This window comes from Hemitrygon akajei, chromosome 5 (genome assembly GCF_048418815.1).
Source record: "Hemitrygon akajei chromosome 5, sHemAka1.3, whole genome shotgun sequence".
In the NCBI taxonomy this organism is placed as follows: domain Eukaryota; kingdom Metazoa; phylum Chordata; class Chondrichthyes; order Myliobatiformes; family Dasyatidae; genus Hemitrygon; species Hemitrygon akajei.
The window spans coordinates 114,390,854-114,415,618 of NC_133128.1; the positions used below are offsets into that span (position 1 = coordinate 114,390,854).

General features: G+C 42.4%; 1 protein-coding gene and 1 long non-coding RNA gene across 2 annotated transcripts in view; one reads left to right on the forward strand and one right to left on the reverse strand.

Moving 5' to 3' along the window:
• Nucleotides 1–1,236: 1,236 nt before the first annotated feature.
• On the reverse strand, nucleotides 1,237–18,426 carry LOC140728068 (uncharacterized). Its single transcript, XR_012098992.1, has 5 exons — nucleotides 18,272–18,426; nucleotides 16,581–16,730; nucleotides 13,388–13,466; nucleotides 12,668–12,779; nucleotides 1,237–1,390 (listed from the first exon to the last, which is right to left on the reverse strand). It is a non-coding gene; the product is annotated as an uncharacterized lncRNA (long non-coding RNA).
• The window catches only part of pnkd (PNKD metallo-beta-lactamase domain containing), a 55,911-nt gene continuing 49,361 nt past the window's right edge, over nucleotides 18,216–24,765 (forward strand). Inside the window, exon 1 of the mRNA XM_073046227.1 lies at nucleotides 18,216–18,370. Within this exon, the coding sequence (XP_072902328.1) occupies nucleotides 18,216–18,370 (155 nt within the window). The remainder of the gene's footprint in view (nucleotides 18,371–24,765) is intronic.

Here is a 24,765-nt window from a genome sequence, read left to right on the forward strand (position 1 = left end):
TCTGCTGGCAACAAGTGGTGAAGAGTAAACTATAAAATTATGAGAGACATAGATGGTCAGAATAATGCAGAGAAATACTGGAGGAACTCAGCTGGTCAGGCAGCATCTATGGAAATGAGCATACAGTCGATGTTTTTGGCCGAGTTCCTTCATCAGAACTGGAAAGGAAGAGGAGAGAACCGGAATAAGAAAGTAATGGGGGTGGGATGGAGTACAAACTGGCAGGTGAGTATAAGTCCTCAGATCTTAGACTCGTCAACTAATGATGGCACCATAGTAGCATAGCGGTTTTCATGACATTATTACATCTCAGGGCATTGGATTTCAATTCCAACATCAAGGGTACCGAGTTTGTATGTCACCCCATTGAAAGTGCATGGGTTACCTTGGAGTGCTCTTGTTTCCTCTGACAGGGTGTACCAATTAGTTGGTTAATTGGCCATTGTAAATTGTCCTGTAGTCAGGCTAGGGTTAAATCAAGGATTGCTGTGTGGCACAGCTTGAAGGACCATAAGGCCCTATTCCACGCTGTGTCTCAACAAATACATCAATAAATAATGGAAGCACCTACTCCACATCCACTTTGTCCAGACTTTTCAGTATCCAGGAGGTTTCAATGAGACTCCCACCCCCATCCTTCTAATATCCATTGAGTACAGGCCGAGAAACATCAAGTGTTCCTCATACTTTAAGCCTTTTGCTCCTGGGATCGTTCTTGTGAACCTCCTCTAGAGCCTCTCAAGGCCCACACATCCCTCCATAAACACAGAAGACCAACGTAGAATGGTTCCTTTCATTAAGCTGGAGCTACATGATGTTATCACATTATCTAAGCGTTTTTCCTTTCTAAGAAAATAGTGTGGATTACTTCCTCTTTCAAAAGCTGTGTAATGTTTTCCCCACACTGTATCTTTGTAACTGTGGAAAAACCAATGCCAAAGAATGGAAAAGCCTGCAAAAAGTAGTGGATATGGCCCATGCCATCACAGCAATACCCTCCCACCACTGAGCACGGAGCACTGTCACAGAAAGCAACATCCATCATCAAAGACCACCAACACCCAAGCCATGGTCTCTTCTCACCACTGCTATTGAGCAGGAGGCACAGAAGCCTCAGGACCCACACCATCAGGTTCAGGAACAGTTATTACTCCATAATCATCAGGCTCCTGAACTGGTGTGGATAACTTCACTCACCTCAACACTGAACTGATTCCACAACCTATAGGCTCAAGTTCAAGGACTCCAGAACAAATTTTCTCAGTGTTATTTATTTATTTGTTTGTTTTGTATTGGCATAGTTTGTCTTCTTTTGCACATTGGTTGTTGGTCAGTCTTTGTGTGTAGTTTTCATAGATTCTTTTGTATTTCCTTGTACTACTGTGAATGCCTGCAAGGAAATGAATCACAAGGTTGAATATGGCAACACGTACACACTTTGATAATGAATTTAGCTTGAACTTTAATGTTTACACTTTGGGTGCGGCAACAGTGAGTTTCATAATTCATCACAGAAATCAAAAGCTCGTTGTGGGACAGGAGCATCCAGTTTGGTGGACAACTGACCTTCTGATTCATACTGTTCAGAAGCAGGTCCTTCAGCTCAACTGGTCCACGCTGACCAGGGTCCCCAACTGAACTAATCCTTTTTATCTGTATTTGACTCCTATTGCATTTCCTATCCATATACATGTCACATGTCTTTTAAATGTTAAATACAAGAGATCCTGCAGATACTGGAAATTCAGAATAATACACACAAAACACTGGAAGAACACAACAAATCAGGCAGCATCTATGCAGTGGAATAAACAGCCAAGACTAAGCTGTTGACACTTCGGACCCATCAGCCCTTGATGACGTTTCATCAGTTCAAAACATTGACTGTTTATTCCTCTCCATAGATGCTGTCTGATCTGCTGAGTTCCTCCAGCATTTTATGTGTCTTACTCTTTTAAATGTAGTTAATGTACCTGCCTCAGCCACTTCCTCCAGCAGCTCATTCCATATACTCAGCACCCTCAGGTATCAAATAAAACTCTTCCCTCTCACCTTAAATCTCTGCCTTTTTCATTCTATGTTCTTGATTCCCTGACCCTGGGAAAAGGACTGTGTCTCTGGATCTTAACTACGCCCCTCATGATTTTATCCAATAAATAAACACCTAACCTGTGCAACCTTTCTTCATCTCAGACCGCAATTACTGACAACATCCTTATAAATCACCACTGTAATCTTTCCATTTTAATGGCATCTTTGTTGTATCAAAATTGAACACTATATTCCAAATGTGGCCCCATCAACATCTTTTTGAACTGCAGTGTGATATCACAGTTTTTATACTCTTTGTTATTTATTCATGATATGACTTAATATTCACAGCACCAAAAGGCCATTTGGCCCATCAGATGTATGCTATCTCCTAGCAATGAGATATAATTAGTCTTTTTCATCCTCATCTTGTTTCCCTCTAGCTTACTCTCTCTGACAGGTTAATCAACGTCATTTTCACAACCCTCCTCTCCATCTACAAGAGGTGATGCCTCAGGAAGGCAGTGTCTATCATTAAGGAGCCTCGCCATCTGGGAGATGTCCTCTTCTTATTACTCAATCAAGGAGGAGGTACCGTAGCCTAAAGACACACACTCAATAATTCAGAAACTGTTCCTTCCCATTCACTATCATATTTCTGAATCCTCCATGAACACTATCTCGTTATTTGTCTTTTTGCATTATTTATTTATGTTTGTAGCTTACAGTAATGTTTATATATTACACTGTACTGTTGCCACAAAACAATAAACTTGACAACATATATTGGGTTAAACCCGATTAGTTCAACCTGAGTGGTGTCACAACAACAATCTTGCATTTAACATCAGCAAGACCAAGGAATTAATTGTGGAATTCAAAGTTCAAAATAAAATTTATTATTGGAGTACAAGCATGTCACCACATAGATTTTTCTGCAGGCATACTTGGCAAATCTATAGAACAGTAACTGTAAACAAACTGTGCAAATAACAAACTGTATAAATAAATAGCAATAAATAACAAGCATGAAATAATAATATAACAGAGCTCTTAAATGAGTGCAGTCATCCCCTTTTGTTCAAGAGCCTGATGGTTGAGGAGTAGTAACTGTTCTTGAACCTGGTGGTGTGAGTCCTGAGGCACCTGTGCCTTCTACCTGATGGCAGCAGCAAGAAAGGAACATGGCCTGGATGGTGAGGATCTTTGATAATGGACGCTGTTTCCTACGGCAACATTTCATATGGATGTGCTCAATGATTGGGAGGGTTTTACCAGTGATGTACTAGGCCAAATCCACTACCTTTTGAAGGATTTTTTGCTCAAAGGCATTGGTGTTCACCCCCCAACCCTATCTCTTTCCCTCTCTATCTATATCCTCTCTGCCTCTCACCGTTCTCTTTGTCTGTCTTTCCTCTCCCTCTCTCCTCTCTACTTTCTCTTTCTGTGTCTCTCTACATTCTCTGTCTCTCTCTCCCTCTCTACCCTCTCACCTCATTCATGTATTTTTTTAACCATTCCATGCCCTTCCTTGGGGTAGATGGAGCTCGTCAGCCTGGGAAGGCAGCCCATCTAAGAGAGGGAAAACTCTGTTTTCAAACCTCTGCTGCCTTGCGTCCATACCCACTCACGGGAAAGGCTTTGGGAGTAAACCCTGAGGACAAATCCGGAGCTGGAGTCCCTAAGGCAGTCCAACGTTATCTTCAACCTCGTTCTGACAACTCCTGCGACGACACCGGTGCCAAGCTGTATCGGCCCTTGCCCTTCCCTTAGGCAACATCGGTGGCGTGGAGAGGGGAGACTCGCTGCATGGGCAACTGCCGGTCTTCCATACAACCTAGCCCAGGCCTGCGCCCTGGAGAAGACTTTCCAGGCGCAGATCCATAGTCTCGCGAGACTAATGGATGCCATACCATTCCATGCACTTCCTGCCCCCACCATGAAGGACACCTACAAGACACAATGTCTCAGGAATCCTCATCATCAGGGACCCTCACCAATCTGGACCATGCCCTTGCCTCGATGTTGCCATTTGGCAGGAGGTACAGGAGCCTAAATACCCACACCTCAAAGTTCAACAGCAGCTCCTTCCCCACTGCCATCAGGTTCTTGGACTGACTTGAAAAAACCTTAGCACTACACCAGACTGTTTTTTTCTATTTCAATCTTGCACCAATGTTTTTATTGAATTATTAATTTTTTGCACACAAGCAAGTTATGTATAACTTAGATTAATTTATACCAAGGTAGTGTAAAAATCTTTGTTTTGCATGCCGTCTGTTATGTTTTGTAACTCCAAAACACAAAACTAATTGAAAGAAAAGCACGGGAGCCCCAGGATATGAGCGTAGACCTAGTTTTCACTTCAGCAAGGTGTGCACTTATGACATGGTTACATAATGGCATATGCCATTCATGTACTTGACATATAACACAAAATAAATTATTTAAGCAAAGAATGCTTAATCAAACAGTATATTTACAATATCACTCGAATATTAATGAAATATTAATTGCACAACACTCCTCCCTCCTTATCTATAAACTCCAACTGTAGGTAGGTCCCAGGTAAGTCCACTTTGATGAAGTGTCTCCTTCCAGAAAGGCTTGCAAAGATGTCCTGTATCCTGGGCAGAGAGTATTGATCTACTTTCAGAACTGGATTGATGGTGACCTTAAACTCTTCACAGATCCTGACAGACCCATTCTTCTTGACTACTGGGACCACCGGCGTTGCCCACAGACATCACTCAGCCTTGGAAAGAATTCTGTTGGCCTCCATGTGACCTAGCTCACTGGCTATTTTATCACAGATGGTATAAGGAACAGCATAGCCTTTGTAAAACTTGGCTGTCAGAATTTCATTTAACACTATTTTACCCTTTTGGTATGTCTGAGTTTTCCAATGCTATTCCTGAACACTACTGTGGCATCATCCAGTACCTTTCTTAATTTGCTTTCAGTTGACTCTATTGCAGGGAATATGACATGCAAATGGTGGATGGATCTCCAATCAAGCTGTAGTTGTCTCAGCCAGTCATGACCCCACAATTCTGGCCCACTTGTTTTTACCACATACAAGCCTAATGTGGCTCGTTGGTTGTTGTTTCTCACTGCTATGAACATCATTTCCACAGGAGTTATCTTTTCTCCTGCATAAGTTCTTAGTTGGATATCTGTAGGCTTCAGTTCAGCATCTTTGAAATGCCGTCTAACTCATTTTATAGAATGACTGAAATAGTCAAGCCAGCATCCAATTCCATTTCAATTAATTTGCTGTTCACTTCTGCTGAAAGCCATATTGCTTTATTGTTAATTTTCACATTGTAAATCTCAAGGCTACCCAATCCTTTGTCACTCTTATCATCATCATATTTTTCATCAATAGCACACAGACTAGTACTCTTTTTGAAACTTCAACTTGACTTTTGAATCATTATCTCGTCCCTGTGCAATCCATTTATTTTTGTCTGCTTGACATACTCTATGTGTGTGTCCTACTTTGTTGCATTTTCTGCAAGTTTCTCCTTTAAACCTGCGTTGGTCTGGTGTATGTGAGCCCCTGCCACAAGAATAACACAGATTTGTTCAGCCAGGCAGGTTCTTGTTTAGATATTGCAATTCTGTTTATGTTGAGTCTTATTCCTGACTGCAGCTTAGTTACGTCTCCACTGTTTCCATTGATACAGTGATTTTAACTGCTCTTTAAATGTGAGTTATGCTTCAGTTAGGAGCTGTTTTTAAATGCTTTATTGTACGATTCCACAAACTAAATGAGCTCTCAGTGCATCATTAAGCCCAATACTGAACTGACAAGGAATTCGGAGGATCAGAACGGGAGTGCGGAGGGAGACATTTTGATTTTTTTTTCTTCTCATTGGAGTTAAGAGAGGTGGGACTGTGCAGGCGTGTGACGTCGGGCAGTGAAGCGGGGAAGATTTAAAAAGGACACAGCCTTATACAGCGGGTAGCGGAGTGAGCCGGGAACAGAGTGAAGGCTTAAGGGCTTTGTCTCAACGGGCTTAGGCAGAAACGGGCGAGGCAGGGTAGGTTTAGGTTTCAGATTTTCCTGTTACTTGAGGAAAGGGGAGGTATGAGTGTGAGGGCAGCTTGTTGTTCTCGGTGTCGGATGTGGGAGGTCCTGGAGTCTCCTAGCCTCCCGGACGTCCACATCTGCACCAGGTGTGCCGAGCTGCAGCTCCTAAGGGACTGTGTTAGGGAACTGGAGCTTCAGCTCGATGACCTTCGTCTGGTCAGGGAGAGTGAGGAGTTGATAGAGAGGAGTTACAGGCAGGTGGTCACACCAGGGCCACGGGAGGCAAACAGGTGGGTCACGGTTAGGAGGGGGAAGGGGAAGAGTCAGGTACTAGAGAGTACCCAGTGGCTGTACCCCTTGACAATAAGGACTCCTGTTTGAGTACTGTTGGGGGGGGGGACAGCCTACCTGGGGGAAGCAACAGTGGTCGTCCCTCTGGCACAGAGTCTGGCCCTGTAGCTCAGAAGGGTAGGGAAAGGAAGAGGAAGGCAGTAGTAATAGGGGACTCGATATTAGGGGGTCAGATAGGCATTTCTGTGGATGCGATCAGGAGACCCGGATGGTAGTTTGCCTCCCTGGTGCCAGGGTTTGGGATGTTTCTGATCGCATCCAAGATATCCTGAAGTGGGAGGGTGAGGAGCCAGAGGTCGTGGTACATATAGGTACCAATGACATAGGTAGGAAAAGGGAAGAGGTCCTGAAAGGAGAATATAGGGAGTTAGGAAGGGAGTTGAGAAGAAGGACCGCAAAGGTAGTAATCTCGGGATTACTGCCTGTGCCACGCGACAGTGAGAGTAGGAATGGAATGAGGTGGAGGATAAATGCATGGCTAAGCGATTGGAGCAGGGGACAGGGATTCAAGTTTCTGGATCATTGGGATCTCTTTTGGGGCAGTTGTGACCTGTACAAAAAGGCTGGGTTACACTTGAATCCTAGGGGGACCAATATCCTGGCAGAGAGATTTGCTAAGGCTACTGGCGAGACTTTAAACTAGAATGGTTGGGGAGTGGGAATCAATTTGAAGAGACTAGGGACAGAGGAGGTTAGTTCACAAGTAGAGAAAGCTAGTAGACAGTATGTGAGGGAGTATAAGCAGGTGATAGAGAAGGGGAGCACTCAGACCAATGGAAGAAAAAGATAATAAAGTTGTTTGCACTGTTTGGGATAAACGGAGAGGAAGAGGTGGAGAGTTTCTTAAATGCATTTATTTTAATGCTAGGAGCATTGTAAGAAAGGTGGATGAGCTTAGAGCATGGATTGATACCTGGAAATATGATTTTGTAGCTATTAGTGAAACATGGTTGCAGGAGGGGTGTGATTGGCAACTAAATATTGCTGGATTTCATTGCTTCAGGTGTGATAGAATCAGAGAAGCAAGAGGGGGAGGTGTTGCATTGCTTGTCCGAGAAAATATTACAGAGGTGCTCTGGCAGGATAGATTAGAGGGCTCATCTAGCGAGGCTAATTGGGTGGAATTGAGGAATGGGAAAGGTGTAGTAACACTTATAGGGGTGTATTATTGACCACCTAGTGGGGAGCAAGAATTGGAGGAGCAAATTTGTAAGGAGATAGCAGATATTTGTAGTAAGCTCAAGGTTGTGATTGTGGGAGATTTAATTTTCCACACATAGACTGGGAAGCCCATTCTGTAAAAGGGCCGGATGGTTTGGAGTTTGTAAAATGTGTGCAGGATAGTTTTTTGCAGCAATACATAGAGGTACCAACTAGAGAAAGGGCAGTGTTGGATCTCCTGTTGAGGAATGAAATAGGTCAGGTGACGGAAGTATGTGTTGGGGAGCACTTTGGGTCCAGTGATCACAATACCATTAGTTTCAATATAATTATGGAGAAGGATAGGACTGGACCTAGGGTTGAAATTTTTGATTGGAGAAAGGCTAACTTTGAGGAGATGCAAAAGGATTTAGAAGGAGTGGATTGGGACAATTTGTTTTATGGGAAGGATGTAATAGAGAAATGGAGGTCATTTAAAGGTGAAATTTTGAGGGTACAGAATCTTTATGTTCTTGTTAGGTTGAAAGGAAAGGTTAAAAGTTTGAGACAGCCATGGTTTTCAAGGGATATTGGAAACTTGGTTCGGAAAAAGAGAGAGATCTACAATAAATATAGGCAGCATGGAGTAAATGAGGTGCTCGAGGAATATAAAGAATGTAAAAAGAATCTTAAGAAAGAAATTAGAAAAGCTAAAAGAAGATATGAGGTTGCTTTGGCAAGTAAGGTGAAAATAAATCCAAAGGGTTTCTACAGTTATATTAATAGCAAAAGGATAGTGAGGGATAAAATTGATTCCTTAGAAAATCAGAATGGACAGCTATGTGTGGAGCCAAAAGAGATGGGGGAGATTTTGAACAATTTCTTTTCATCGGTATTCACTAAGGAGAAGGATATTGAATTGTGTAAGGTAAGGGAAACAAGTAGGGTAGTTATGGAAACTATGGTGATTAAAGAGGAGGAAGTACTGGTGCTTTTAAAGAATATAAAAGTGGATAAGTCTCCAGGTCCTGACAGGATATTCCCTAGGACCTTGAGGGAAGTTAGTGTAGAAATAACGGGGGCTCTGACAGAAATATTTCAAATGTCATTAGAAACGGGGATGGTGCCAGAGGATTGGTGTATTGCTCATGTGGTTCCATTGTTTAAAAAGGGTTCTAAGAGTAAACCTAGCAATTATCAGCCTGTAAGTTTGACGTCAGTGGTGGGTAAATTAATGGAAAGTATTCTTAGAGATGATATATATAATTATCTGGATAGACAGGGTCTGACTAGGAGCAGTCAACATGGATTTGTGCGTGGAAGGTCATGTTTGACAAATCTTATTGAATTTTTTGAAGAGGTTACTAGGAAAGTTGACAAGGGTAAAGCAGTGGATGTTGTCTACATGGACTTCAGTAAGGCCTTTGACAAGGTTCCATACGGAAGGTTAGTTAGGAAGGTTCATTCGTTAGGTATTAATATTGAAGTAGTAAAATGGATTCAACAGTGGCTGGATGGGAGATACCAGAGAGTAGTGGTGGATAACTGTTTGTCAGGTTGGAGGCCGGTGACTAGTGGTGTGCCTCAGGGATCTGTACTGGGTCCAATGTTGTTTGTCATATACATTAATGATCTGGCTGGTGGGGTGGTAAATTGGATTAGTAAGTATGCAGATGATACTAAGATAGGTGGCGTTGTGGATAATGAAGTAGGTTTTCAAAGCTTGCAGAGAGATTTGGCCAGTTAGAAGAGTGGACTGAAAGATGGCAGATGGAGTTTAATGCTGATAAGTGCGAGGTGCTACATTTTGGTAGGAATAATCAAAATAAGACATACATGGTAAATGGTAGGGCATTGAGGAATGCAGTAGAACAGAGTGATCTAGGAATAATGGTGCATAGTTCCCTGAAGGTGGAATAGGGTGGTGAAGAAAGCTTTTGGTATGCTGGCCTTTATAAATCAGAGCATTGAGTATAGGAGTGGGGATGTAATGTTAAAATTGTACAAGACATTGGTGAGGCCAAATTTGGAGTATTGTGTACAGTTCTGGTCACCGAATTATAGGAAAGATGTGAACAAATTAGAGTACAGAGGAGATTTACTAGAATGTTACCTGGGTTTCAGCACCTAAGTTAGGTCTTTATTCTTTGGAGCATAGAAGTTTGAGGGGGGACTTGATAGAGGTATTTAAAATTATGAGGGGGTTAGACAGAGTTGACGTGGATAGGCTCTTTCCATTGAGAGTAGGGGAGATTCAAACACATGTGTTGAGAGTTAAGGGGCAAAAGTTTAGGGGTAACACGAGGGGGCATTTCTTTACTCAGAGAGTGGTAGCTGTGTGGAATGAGCTTCCAGTAGAAGTGGTAGAGGCAGGTTCGATTTTGTCATTTAAAAAAAAATCGATAGGTATATGGACAGGAAAGGAATGGAGGGTTATGGCCTGAGTGCAGGTAGGTGGGACTAGGTGAGAATAAGCGTTTGGCACGGACTAGAAGGGCCCAGATGACCTGTTTCTGTACTATAATTGTTATATGGTTATATGACAATGCTCAGACAACTTCTTCAATCCAGCCATGTATGCTGAGACTCCCCTTCCTCTTGACACCACTTATGAAACCTAAAGCACCCGCAATTAATAATGGTTTCAGTTGTAAATGTTCCTGCATTACTTTCATGATATCAGCAAAGCTCATTTTGGTTGGTTTGGTTGGAGGAGTCAAACTTTTAGGCAAAATGTATGCCTTTCCATGCAATGCACTCAGGAAAACTGGCACTAGCTTTTCCTTGGCTATTTCATTTGCTTCAAAATACTGGCTGATTCACTCAGCGTACATCATCCAGTTACCTGTTGTGCAAATGGATGTGTCAATCTTTCTGATGTAGTCAGCTACTTCTGCTTTTTTAAAAATCTATGATTATTATCACCCAGTACTCACTTTTTATGAGCCCATGGATTTTGTGCATTTTCTGTCTTTTTTAAACTTCCTTCCCAAAGAAGCTCGTGCTGCACTTTTCTTTAACTCAAATGCCTTGCCGTACATCAACAGGTAGGTAGTCATCTTCTGTTTGTTTAAAACTTCCTCATCACCACTGTTATGATTTGTAAATCCAAAACATAAAACTAATTGAAAGAAAAACATGGGAGCCCCAAGTGATGTGTGTAGACTTCATTATTACTTCAGCAAGATGCAATTATGATGTTGTGATATAATGACCTATGCCATTCATGTACTTTACATATAAAACAAAGTCAACAAAGTAGTTACAATATTACTGAAATATTAAATACACAACATCATCCATATAGACAATTTCATCACATCATTGCATTGAGGTAGTACAAGAGAAAACAATAATAGAATGCTGAATGAAGTGTTACAGTTTGAGAGAAAGTGCAGTACAGGTGGACAATAGGGTGTCAGTGCCATGATGGCATAGACTGCAAGCTTAAGAGAGTGCTAGATTTGGTGATATTATTCCAGAGGTTCTTCAGAATAAGCCATAAAAATTAATGGTTATGGCCGGTTTATTAAGAGTTACAAGAACAAAGAACAAACAAAGGAAAGAGAAAGGAAAATAATTGTGGTTATCTCATACTCAGACTAGAGATAAAAAGCACATTCCACTGATAAGATGTTATCTATGTAATAGCCAGATTTAAGTGGAGCGATACTGCTGAAGTAAAACTGCCAAGTTTCTAGAGAATATAGAATCAGCCTCACTGCAATTACTAGAACATTTACTGAACAGTTACATGTATATAGGTGATTTTATAAAAATTATAAGAAAGTTAAACTACAAAATATACAAGATAATTAACAATTCTACTGCCTAGTCCAACAAGTCTATTTTATTTTACAAGAGGACCATTGAATAGCTTTCTAACAGTGGGGCAGTGACAGAAGCCTGGTGGTTCAGACTTTCTGATTGTTGTACGCACCAGGTGGAGGTATGCACATGCCAACACTGAACAAACTTGAATGAGCATTTCAGGATCAAGGATCAACTTTATTCACCATATACATTTACATGTATTAGGAATTTGCTGTGGTCAGTAGGTCAGAGAGTGACATGCAACAAAGAACAACAACATTCAACAATAAATAATTATATAAAACTAAAGTTAGAGGTTAAAGAATGGATATGGAATAAGATGTGCATAAGTGCATAAATACCAGCATGTAGTCACAATGTGAAGAGCATTATAAAAAGTGGTTTAAAGTGCAGTGCAGTGAGGGTGGTAATAAATAGGGGAGGGGGCTAACCGGAATGGTTGATCAGATTAATTGCCTGGGTGAAGCAACTTTTAAGATGGCATGAAGTTTTTATTTTAATAACTCTATAGCACTTTCCAGAAAAGAACTTTTGGAAAAGGCAGTTTATAGGCGGGTAGTGTCTACAATGATTTTTCCTGCCCATTTCTTTGTCCTGGACATGTTCAAGTCCTATAGGATGGTAGACTGCAGCCAAATACCTTTTTTGATGACCTGACAGTTCGCTGTAGTTTTTGTATATTGTGTGAGGATGCTAACCAAATCAGACAGTGATGGCAGTGTAGAATTGCACCTGTACATTCTGGGGAAGATGGAAATTTTACTAATTTCTGGTTTGTTCTGACACGGTATGTTTCAAGATGGCACTGGAGATATACAGCAATGATTTGCGTTCAGCTCATAAAAACTGCTATATATTCTATGAGGTATACTTCTGAACTACGATTGCTACAATCCGCAGCCTGTAATTTCCATTTAAGAAACATACTTTCGAACCATCTGTACAAAATAGGGAATTTTCAATCTTCTGAGGATTCAGCGAACTTGACTCTCAAGAAGGTAGGTATGGCTATTGCTGGGAGAGAAAGCACCGGGGCGGAATTCAGCCACATTAAAGCATCAAGACCTGAGGGGAAAAAACAAACCAGTGTCCAGCCCCACTGGTCCATGGCAGTCAAAACACCCCACCTGAGCAGGTCCTGTCTGCCTCACTCACTTCTTGCTGCTTCCAGTGGGTGGGAAGTGCAGGAGTCTTGGGTTCCTAGCCACCAGTCATTGAACAATTGTTACCCTACAACCAACGGGTGTCTGGACTGGTGTGGATAACTTCACTCACCTCAGTGCTGAATTAACTCCACAGTCTGTAGACTCACTTCCAAGGAATCTGCCTTGGTTATGTATGGTTTTTCCATGGATTCTATTGCAGTCCTTTATTTTCCTGTGGGTGCCTGCAAGAAAATGACTCTCAAGGTGTATATAATAACCACAAGAATAACTTTTTTATAGAGGACTTTTCATATAGATGATATAGTTCAAAGTGCTTTACAATGGGATAAAGTGCAAACATTAAAGTAAACACTTTTATATTTGTGTGCTGTAGCACTTTTTGTTCGCAGTTATTTTGTAAATAACACTATTCTTTGCATTTCTGGTTAGATTCTAACTGCATTTCATTTGACTTTGTATCTGTACTCGACACAATGACAATAAAGTTGAATCTAATTTAATCTAATCTAAATGTCAAATTGATGTCAGTTAAAAGCAAGGTTAAATAAATGGGTTTTCAGATGGCGTTTAAAAATATCAACTGAGTCTGCATCCCTTATAGTCTTACAGATGGAACTCCACAATTTATTAGTTCAAAAATGCTGACCTACTAATTGCCTTTTCAGAAAGATTGTTTACATTTAAAATACCGGTGGAGAATACCTGACAGTTTGAGCAGGATTATAAAACAAAAGTGATTCCAGTCCCAGACCATTGGGGGTTTTAAAAATAAGTATAAAAACTTTAAAATCAATTCTATATGGTATATATACTTTGATATTAAATTTACCTTGAACTTTGATGTAGGTGTATTTTCTCCAGTCACAGGTGTATTGATAATCAGCTCTGTGTCCTTGTTCTGCTATAACCTTGAGGAAGCGAAGATTGTAATAATTCAGTTGAATAGGGAGAGGGAGCCCGTACCATGGACTGTGTTAATCCAGGCACAGGCAACTTCAGGTCAAGTTTATTGTCATCTGATTGTAAATATATACAACCAAATTAAACAATGTTCCTCCAGACCACAGTGTACCCACAATACGTATATCACAGACAGCACATAAAACAAAATATTACCACAAATAAGTTAATAAAATATAATTGAACATGCATGTGAAGTGCGCAGCCCAGCATTTTGTTCTTCCTTCTTCCCCCCGTCTCCACCTGCTGGTAAAGTCTGGTTATCCAGTAGCAACACAACTGCAGTGAAACATATGAACTGCTCATGTCAATATACAGTACTTCACTCCTTCGAACTTCCCTTAATGAGAGTATGCTGGTTATAATTACTCATCAACCCAGCCCAGTCCAACATGGGCACAACCCTTCCACCAGCACAGCATCTATACGAGGCGACTTCTACCATCACAGGTCCCAATCATCTTCTTACTGCCACTATTGTACAGAAGCTACAGAAGCCCAAGTCCCACACCACCGGGTTCTGGAACAGCTACTTCCCTTCAACCATCCGATCTGCATAACCCTAATCGTACCTCAGCGGCAGATCACTAGGATCACCTCATGCACTACCATAGCGAGAGTCATAGAAAACTACAGCACAGACAGGCCATTCAGCCCATCTGGTCTGCCCTGAACTGTAATTAGGCCTAGATGTCACTGATTATCTCTTTTCTAATGATTTTTAGAATGATTAGCTTTACTTGTCACTTGTACATTGAAATATTCAGTGAACTGTGTACTTCATGTCAATGGCCAACAGAGTCCAAGCCCCCAAGTGTTGCCATAGATCCAGTGCAACATAACATACCCACAACTCACTAACCCTAACATAGACATCTTTGGAATGTGGGAGGAAACCAGAGGACCTGGAGGAAACCCATGCAATCACAGGGAGAACGTACAGACTCCTTACAGACAGTGAACCCTGATCACTGGCACTGTAAAGCATTACACTAACTGCTATGCAACCATGCTGTCCTCTTTTGCACTAATGTTTAGTTTGGCAGAGTCCTTTACTTTTTTTCCCTCTTGTGTAATATTTATAATCTGTGTTTTCTGTATCTACTGTATGTGTCTGTGAATCTGCTGTAAGCAAGTTTTTCATTGTACATCAAGCAGCAGTAAATCAAGGCAACTGGACTTGCTGTGTTGTCTGAAAGATGCTCCTTTACTCATCTGAGAGAGACACTTCTTCAATTGTAATCCATGGTGGGTAGTTTTCCAGTTTATAGCAATCACATGAGGGTTGTTAAGAGTCATAGAGGTAATGAGAGAGTCATTAGTCTTATCTTTGCATGAATGAAGGCATGAACTGTTGTGGAGATGCAGGAGTAGAGATGGTAGGACTGCATTGTAAATAGCTGATAGGTGGTGTCATATTCCATTCCCTTTGTACAGGGATAGGCTTTCCCATTTGACAAAGATGGTTTCTTTAACCCCTCTTTCAAACCACCCGTCCAAAATGTGGACATTGTTATCATCAAAGGAGTGTCCCTTGTCCTTTAGGGGTAGATATACACCTCTTGACTTGAGGTGATAGCCCTCCTATATTGAGCCATCTGTTTGTTTTGTCTCGTTGATATACAGACTTTGCAGTTCTCATTGCATTGAATGGCATATACAAAAATTGCTCTGTTTATGTGTGGGTGTAGGATCCTGGGGGTGGACAAGTTTCTGTCTGAGTGTGTTTGTAGGTTTAAAAACACAAGAATTTGGTGTTTGTTGAAAATCCTTCTGAGTTTCTATGAAACTCCAGCTACATATGGGATAACTGTTTTTCCATCTGCTTTGCTCCTTACCTCTGTCTGTTGGGCTGATGTCCCTGCTGGTTTCTGTTGCTGTCTTGATGAAGGCCCAGTCAGTGTAGCCGCAAGCTTTCAAGGCTTCTCTCAAATTCTTGTGCTCCTTGTCTTTAGCTGTAATGTTGGTGGGCACGTTCCTGGTGCAGTGATGGAGTGATGTTTGAAGCAGGGGTTTGTCAAACAGGAAAACCCATCCCAGATCAGAGGGGGTGGGGTACATCACCTATCAGCTACTTGCAATGCAGTCCTACTATCTCTACCCCGGTGTCTCCACAACAGTTCACACCTCTATTCATGCAAAGATAAGATTAATGATACTTTCATTACCTCTACCACTCTTAACAACCCTTGTGTGACCTTTAAACAACTCACAGAGTTTATAAACCGGAAAACTACCCACCATGGATTAGAACTGAAGAAGGCTCTCGGATGAGTGGTGAAACAACTTCTAGACAACACAACAAGTCCAGTTGCCTTGATTTACACAAACACGAGGAAAACTGCAGATGCTGGAAATTCAAGTAACACACACAAAATGCTGGTGGAACACAGCAGGCCAGGCAGCATCTATAGGAGGAAGCACAGTCGACGTTTTGGGCTGAGACCCTTCGTTTGGGCCCGAAACATCGACTGTGCTTCTTCCTATAGATGCTGCCTGGCCTGCTGCGTTCCACCAGCATTCTATGTGTGTGCCTTGATTTACTACTGCTTGATATACAATGACCTGGATGACTGAGAAGCTTCATAGATATTTTTTCTCATTGTACCTATACCTCTCTGTAGTTGTGAACATGACAACAGACTTGACTTGACTTGAACTTAATCAGAATTAGAATCAGGTTTCATATCACTAGCATACGTCATGAAATTTGTTGTTTTGTGGCAGCACTACACTACAATGCATAAGAATAAAAATAAATATATATATAAATTAAATAAGTAGTGTAAAAAGAGAGCAAGGTTTAAAACATATATAGTGAGGTAGTGTTCGTGGGTTCATTGTCCATTCAGAAACCTGATGGCAGAGGGAAGAAGCTGTTTTCTGAAATGCTGAGTGTGTGTCTTCAGGCTCCCGTACCACCTCCTTGATGGTAGCAATGAGAAAAGGGCATGTCTTTGGTGATGAGACCAACAATGACCAACTCCTGTATGAAGTGGATATTTCAACCCTAGAACAAGTTTAGGGGATTATTCATCCTACTCATGGAATCTTTCACCCACCAACAAATATGTCTGTGCTGAAGATCCACTTCGTCCCGTTCTTTCTGTTGACACAGAGATTACCAGATGCTGTGGTGGTCTGATGGAGCAGGTTTTATTTTCAGGAACAAAGTCTCCCATGTCACTGTGTTGATCCAGAAGAACTTCTGCCTGTGGTGTTGGGAGTCATAAAGCTAAGAGATGAACGTGGACTTTCCACCTGTACTTGTGTGTTTCCCCCCATTATGGTTTCCCTCTCACCCTCCATAATCTGTGTAATGATCTGATCTGTATGACCAGCTTTTCACTATTATCTCAGGACATTAAACATTACCATATAACCATATAACAATTACAGTACAGAAACAGGCCATTTCATCCCTTCTCGTCCATGCCGACGCTTACTCTCACCTAGTCCCACTCACCCACACTCAACCCATAACCCTCCATTCCTTTCCTGTCCATATACATATCCAATTTTACTTTAAATGACAATACCGAAACTGCCTCTACCACTTCTACTGGAAGCTCATTCCACACAACTACTACTCTCTGAGTAAAGAAATTCCCCCTCGTGTTACCCTTAAACTTTTGCCCCCTAACTCTCAACTCATGTCCTCTTGTTTGAATCTCCCCTATTCTCAATGGAAAAAGCCTATCCACGTCAACTTGATCTATCCCCCTCATAATTTTGAATACCTCTATCAAGTCCCCCCTCAACCTTCTACGCTCCATAGAATAAAGACCTAACTTGTTCAAACTTTCCCTGTAACTTAGGTGCTGAAACCCAGGTAACATTCTAGTAAATCTTCTCTGTACTCTCTCTATATTGTTGACATCTTCCCTATAATTCAGTGACCAGAACTGTACACAATACTCCAAATTTGGCCTCACCAATGCCTTGTACAATTTTAACATTACATCCCAACTCCTATACTCAATGCTCTGATTTATAAAGGCCAGCATACCAAAAGCTTTCTTCACCACCCTATCCACATGAGATTCCACCTTCAGGGAACTATGCACCATTATTCCTAGATCACTCTAGGAATTACTAAACCAATTCCAATTCCAAATCTAGTTCAGATTTGTGAAAATGATTTTATCCAGGTATAATTTTTCCAACCAAAATATATAACCTCTTTAAGTATACTAGAGTGGGAGTTGGATTTTATCCTCATTACTTACTCATGAATCACCCATTAAAATTCTTCATCGGTGCCTCAGTATTAAGTTTTTTCCTCCCCTTAGACTCTAAAGGGTTCCCAACCTGGGGTCCACACTGGTAATGGTCCATGGCATAAAAAATGTTGGGAACCCTTCCGGCAAGGATTTTACCACAGTCACTGAGGGATTGACTATCAGTCACACCAGAACCTACGCTCACTTTATTATCGTTGAATGGAAAATTGAGTAAAGACTCGATATCGCCCCAACCGCACAACTCCTTATTTGGCGGGATGAGGCGGGTTCTGGTGCGACGCAAATATGTCAATCAATCTCTCCCCGCCTCTCCTCCTAATTTGGCTAGATCAAGGCGGGGTGTCGCTCTGGATTTGTGACGTAAATGCCAATCATACTGTGGCCCGCCCTCTCATTGCCTTACAAGGTATGGTGGGGGCAGGACCTTATTTGAAAATTTGCGCGTGCGCAGTGATGTTGAGCCTGGCCGTGGGTTGTGGGCTGGCGGTGCTGGCTCTCGGAGCACTTACACTTGTCGCTCTCGGCTGTCCAGGCCTGGGTTTTCGCCGGTGGCTGGCCACTAGAAGCGGGCTGATGGCTCGTACCGAGAAGCCGCTCTTCAGGATCGCGTAAGTAGCTGTCCGAATATGTTAGGTGGGCGGAGCTGAGGGGCGGGTGGAGGTGGGCTGAGGCGGAGGAGGACGGTGGAGTTGGGGAGAGCGGTTGCGCATGCGTCGGCACGGCGATCCCGCTGTCAATCATCTACCGCGTGTCAATCAAATGCTGTGGGGGGGGGGGTGGGGGTCATGAGCCTCTGCTGCAGAGGATGCTTGTATTTGTTTAGCGTCTTTCACGTACACTGGCCGTGGGGATTTGGGGGTCGCAGGGCCTTGATGCAGAGGCTGCAACATGTCGGATAAAGGTTGCATTAGTTTAGTGTCTTCCACATCCTCGTACCGCCCTGGACGCATCATTGCCAGTAAAATACTTCTAACTCACAGTGTCCCGTTTGTGTACTGCATTGATTGTTGTGAGAACCGTCCTTTAAAACTGAAGGCCGAACGGTAGACAGAATCTCCTGATGCTGCATCCCTCGCTCAGCGACCAGCATTGTATTGTGTTGCATAATTAAGCTTTAGAGAGGGTGCAGAGGATTCTCCCTGGATTAGAGAGCATATTTTACGAGGTTGGGTTTAGCGAGATAGTTTTTTTGGCGGAAGAAGGATGAGAGGTGACTTGACAGAGGACTAAAGATAATAAGAGGCACAGATTGAGTAGGCAACCAGAGACATACCCCAGTACGGAAATCGATTATAGAAGGGGCGTGATTTTGAAGTGATTGGAGGAAAGCATAGGTTCAGATATCCGAGTGGTGGGTACATGGAGCAGGGTGGCAGAGGTGACGGTAGAAGCAGATTCATTAGGGGCATTTACGAAATTCTTAGGCACACAGATGATAGGAAATGGCGGGCTATGTGTGAGAGAGGGTAGATTGATCTTTAAAGTAGGTTAAAAGGTTGGCCCAACTTTGTGGCTGAAGGACGCTAAATGTAGTAGATCTGGAGACTCCTAATTCAGAGCGAAATGTTTTTCCAACTCCACCACAGCAAACGCAATGTACTTCTGTGCAATGCACATCTGTGGCCAGTCCTGTCCAAACCTGGTCTGGGTTGTGCGATGCTTGGAATCCATGCCGAAGTATAAAGGAGCTGGATCGCAGTGAAAATAAGAAATGCTTGCAGTGATAAAATGCATTTTTGTGGCTGGCTCCTTTTTATATGCCCGAACGTTATCGTGAACCCAGCTGGTCGAGTTGTGTGCAGTAAGTAGGGCTATCAGACTGGGTAACAGCTTCTTGCCTCATGCTGTGAGACTAATGACTACCCTGCCACCACCGCGATCTTGTCATTAGCATAGCGAGCTGTTTACTGTTTGGACGTGCTGTGCACTACAAGCACTTTGAAAGATATTATTAACTTATTTGTGGCCATTTGTTTTATGTGGTATATATGTGGTGGGTGCACTGTGGTCCGGAGGAACGTTGTTTGGCTTGATGCGGGCTGCATCTGGAAAGGAGTGAACAGCCTCTTTTGGGCAGAGACCCTTCATCGGGACTGGAAAAAGAGATACCTGTCTTTTTTTTTGTTAGTCCTGATGAATGGTCTCAGCCTGAAACCACGACTTTCATTCTTTTCTATGGGTGCTGCTTGGCCTGCTGAGTTCTTCCAGCATTTTGTGTGTTGCTTGGATTTCCAGCATCTGCAGATTTTCTCTTGTCCACGTATCACCTGCCAGCTTGTACTCCTCCATCTTCTAGGTGGAACCTGAGACCAAGTGAGGAGGTTATAAAGAAAGTAGCTTGAAAGTGTTAAGTGGACGAGGTAAAGGGCTGAAGAAGAAGGAATCTGATATGAGAGGAGAGTGGACCATGGGCAAAAGGGAAGGTGGAGGGGCACCAGAGGGAGATGATGGGTAAGTAGTGTGTGGTAGGAACAGCCTTGTAGTGCAGCAGGTAATTAAAGAAGGGAAATGGCATTGATTACAAAGCAGATGAAGTATAAAGGTGGGGGGAGGTTTGACACAGCTGTACAGGACTTAGTAGGACCACACCTGAAACACTGCTGTTTTAGTCCCTTTTATTGTAGGGAATAATTCGCGTGGGTGGGAGTTCAATAGACTGATTTCTGGGAGGAGTGTGTTCCCTTGGGAGAAACAATTGGGCAGGTTGGACCTGTACTCAGAGTCATACACCATGAAAACAGGCTGTGCAGCTCAACCAGTCTGTGCTCGTCATGGAACCCACCCAGCTGGTCCCAGTTTGCTGTGTTTGGCCCATTGCCTGCCAAGCCCCACCCTTCTCTGTACCAAGTGCTTCTTCACTGATACTATTGTACCGGCCTCAGCAGCTCGTCCCTTACACTCAGCACCCTCTGTATGGGAAGATGTTACCCCTCGGGTCCTTGGCTTGCTCGACCTTTCATCTTCAGACATGCTGTCTTCTATGCAGCATCCTGGTAAATCTCTGCACTCTCTCTAAAACTTCCACATCCTTCCTAGAATGAGGGGACTGGAGCTCCAAGTATTGCCTAACCAAGGTTTCATAGAGCGGCAGCATTACCTCATGCTGTTTGCGTAAATGACAGTTCAAGGAGGGGCAGGGTTACTGCCTCCTTGCAGTATACCCATACTGATCTGTCACCTAGATTGATCTTTGTTTTAGTAGAGATTCAAGGGGTCTGAGTCCAGATAAAATAAACCCAGAATGTGGAGTTTAGATGATGGCTGTTTCTATTCCAAGACCATAAGACATAGGAGCAGAATTAGGCCATTCAGCCCATCAAATCTGCTCTGCCATTCCATCATGGCTGATCCCGGATCCCACTCAATCCCATACAGCTGCCTTCTCGCCATATCCTTTGATGTCCTGACTAATCAGGAAACTATTAACTTCCACCTTAAATATACCCATGGACCTGGCCTCCACCTGAATCTGTGGAATGCTCTGCCACAGACCTATTACACTCTGGCTAAAAATATTCCTCCTTACCTCTGTTCTAAAAGTTTGCGCCTCAGTTTTAAGACTGTGCCCTCTAGTTCTGGATACCCCACCCTAGGAAACATCCTCTCCACATCCACCCTATCTAGTCCTTTCAACATTCGGTAGGTTTCAGTGAGATCCCCTCCGCATTCTAAATTCCAGTGTGTACAAGCCCAAAGCTGCCAAACATTCGTCATAAGGTAACCCCTTCATTCCCAAAATCGTCCTCATGAACCTCCTCTGGACTCTTAACGACAACACATCCTATCTGAGATATGGGGCCTAAAATTGTTGACAATACTCCAAATATGGTCTGATGAGTGTCTTATATCCTCTTGCTTTTTTATTCTGTTCCCCTTGAAATAAATGCCAAAATTGCATTTGCCACCTTCACCACAGACTCAACCTGTAAATTAACCTTCTGGGAGTCTTGCATGAGGACTCCTGAGTCCCTTTGCACCTCTGAACTTTGAACTTTCTCCTCATTTAAATAATAGTCCACAATATTGTTCCTTTTACCAAAATGCATTATCATGCATTTCCCAACACTGTATTCCATCTGCCACTTTTTTGTCTATTTTTTCCAATTTAAGTCCTGCTGCAGATGCATTGCTTCCTCAGCACTACCTACCCCACCATCTATCTTTGTATTATCCGCAAACTTTGCCACAAAGCCGTGAATTCCATTGTCCAAATTATTGACAAACATCGTGAAAAGTAGCGGTCCCAATACTGACCCCTGAGGAACACCACTAGTCACTGGCAGCCCCCTTTATTCCTGACTTGCTGTCTCCTGCCTGTCAGCCATTCCTCTATCCATGCCATTATTTTTCCTGGCACGCCACAGGATTTTATCTTGTTATGTAGCCTCATGTGTGGCACTTTATCAAATGCCTTCTGAAGTGGCATCCAACGGGCTGTAGATTTTGCCCAAGCTCACCTGAAGAAATGTTCGCCATCTGCTGTCCGCCTATCCTCTTCTCTCATCATTCATGTGCTGACTGAATCTGGCATTGTGGGTAACAGCGCATCATAGTTAAACTTTAAATTTGCTCAGATCCCCAGCTCCTTTAATTATCCAGAGTGTGGTATATTTAGTTAGGGCCTAGTAGCACAGTGGTTATGTACTCAGTGATACATGCAAGGTTAGAGTTGTACAACACTTTCGCACAGAAACAGGCCCATTGGCCTATCTAGTCCATGCCAACTATTATTCGGCCTAGTCCCATCAACCTGTGCTACCATAGCCCTCCATATCCTGTGTACGTATCCAAACCTCTTAAATATGGGAATCAAACCCACAACCATCATTTTGCTGGCAGCTAATTCCGCACTCTCACCACCCTCTGAGTGATGAGGTTCCTCGAAATCATTTCACCTTTCACCCTTAACCCATGACCTCTACTTTTAGTCTCACTCATCCTCAGTGGAAAGATCCTGCTTCATTTACCTTATCTATACCCTTCAAAATTTTGTCCATTTTTCTCAAATCTCTCCTCATTTTTTATATTCTCCAGGGAGTAAAGTCCCAATCTATTCAGTCTTTCTCTATAACTCATCCTCAAGTCCCAGCAACATCCTTGTAGATTTTATCTGTACTCTTTCAATAATATTGATATCTTCCCCATGGGTCCTGTAGAGTCATAGGCTGGATATGTTTATTTGGGCAATTTGTACAAGGTTCTTGTAGCACTATGTCCTGAGAGCCAGACGACACATAATTAATTTGAATAGATTGTATTACTTGGCCAATAATGTGTAGGTCTATGAAGATCCCTAGATATTTGTTTGATTCCCACTGCTGCAATGGTTTTAATTTGAACTCTTTTAATTAAGTCTGGAATTAAAAGCTGCATCAGTACTGTGACCACAAAAATCATTGGATTGTTGTTATGCCACACCTGGTTCACCAGTGAAAGAAGTAATTGCCCAGTCTGTGATGTCAGGCTCTCTGCAACATGGTTAACTATTAATTTCTCTTGGGAATGGCTTTTCTAGGTCGAGTTGAAAAGGTATAGACGGAGTAGACATGGAGAGGATGGTTCCAATATTGGCTACTCGGAATACAAGGAGGTACTTTTAAAACAGATGAGGAGGAATTTCTTTACCCAGCGAGTGGTGAATCTGTAAAATTCATTGCCACAGATAGCTGTAGAGGTCATTGGTATATTTAAAGTGAATGTTGATAGTTTTTTGATTAGTAAAAATATCAGAGATTATAGAGTCAATGTGTCTTAAGCCCACAAAGTCCTTCCAATTATGTACCAGTAATTTACACTAACCCTACAACGATATTCACACATTCCCATCAACTTAGCCAGTGATTTGGAGGTCTACAATGATCTTGACATACCAGTTCGATTCCCACCACAGCACTGGGTTAAATTTGAACTTGGGTTGTGCAGTGAACTCTATTTGATTAGGGAGTTAATGGCAAAGGAACTTTTTGGAGGCAGTGATAGAATTTATCCTGAGTTTGCGAGGTGTGTCAGTAGTACAGTTGAATAAAGGTAACTGTGGAGGCAGGAGAGAGCAGCTGGCCAAAGGGGACAGTGGCAGAGATGATGGTAGAGCAGCAATGGCTGGAGTTTCTGAGAGTAATGCAGAAGACACAATCATTTCATCCCAAAAGGAAGGATGAGGCAACCATGACTGACAAAGGAAGTCAAAGACAGCATAAAAGCAAAAGAGAGGGCATACAGTATTGCAAAAAATTAGTGGGGAGCTAGTGATTGGGAAGTTTTGTAAACCAACAGAAGGCAACTTAAAAGCAGTATGGAGAGAAGATGAAACATGCAGGTAATCTCGCCAATAATATAAAAGAGGATGCCTTTTTTTCAAATGTGAGAAGAGTAACAGGTAGGCAAGAATATACATTGGGCCCCTGGAAAATGAAACTGGAGAAATAATGGGGAACACAGATGGCAAACAAACTGAATAGTTTGCATCAGTCTTCACTGTGGACGATGCCAGCAATGTGCCAGTATTCGAGAGAGTCAGAGGCAGGAACTGAGGGTATTCATTGTTACTAAGGAGAAGTTGCTTGGGAAGTTTAAAGGTCTGAGGGTAGACGTCACCTGGTCCCGATGAATAACAGCCTAGAGTTCTGAAAAAAGTAGCTGAAGAGATGATTGAGGCATGAGTAGTGACCTTTCAAGAATCACTAGATTCTGAATAGTTCTGGAGAACTGGAAAAGTGCAAATATCACTCCACTTTTTAAGAAGGGAGGCAGAAGAAAGGAAATTATAGGCCAGTTAACCTGACTTCAGTGGTAGGGGAGATGTTGGAGTCCATTGTTAAGGATGAAGTTTTGGGATACTTGGAGGCACATGATAAAATAGACGGAGTCAGCATGGTTTCTTGTTGGATTTCTTTGAGGAAGTAACAAGCAGGATAGGCAGAGTTGTGGATACTATTTACATGGATTTTCAGAAGGTCTTTGACAAGGTGCTGCATATGAGGCTGGTTAACAAAACAAGGTGGTG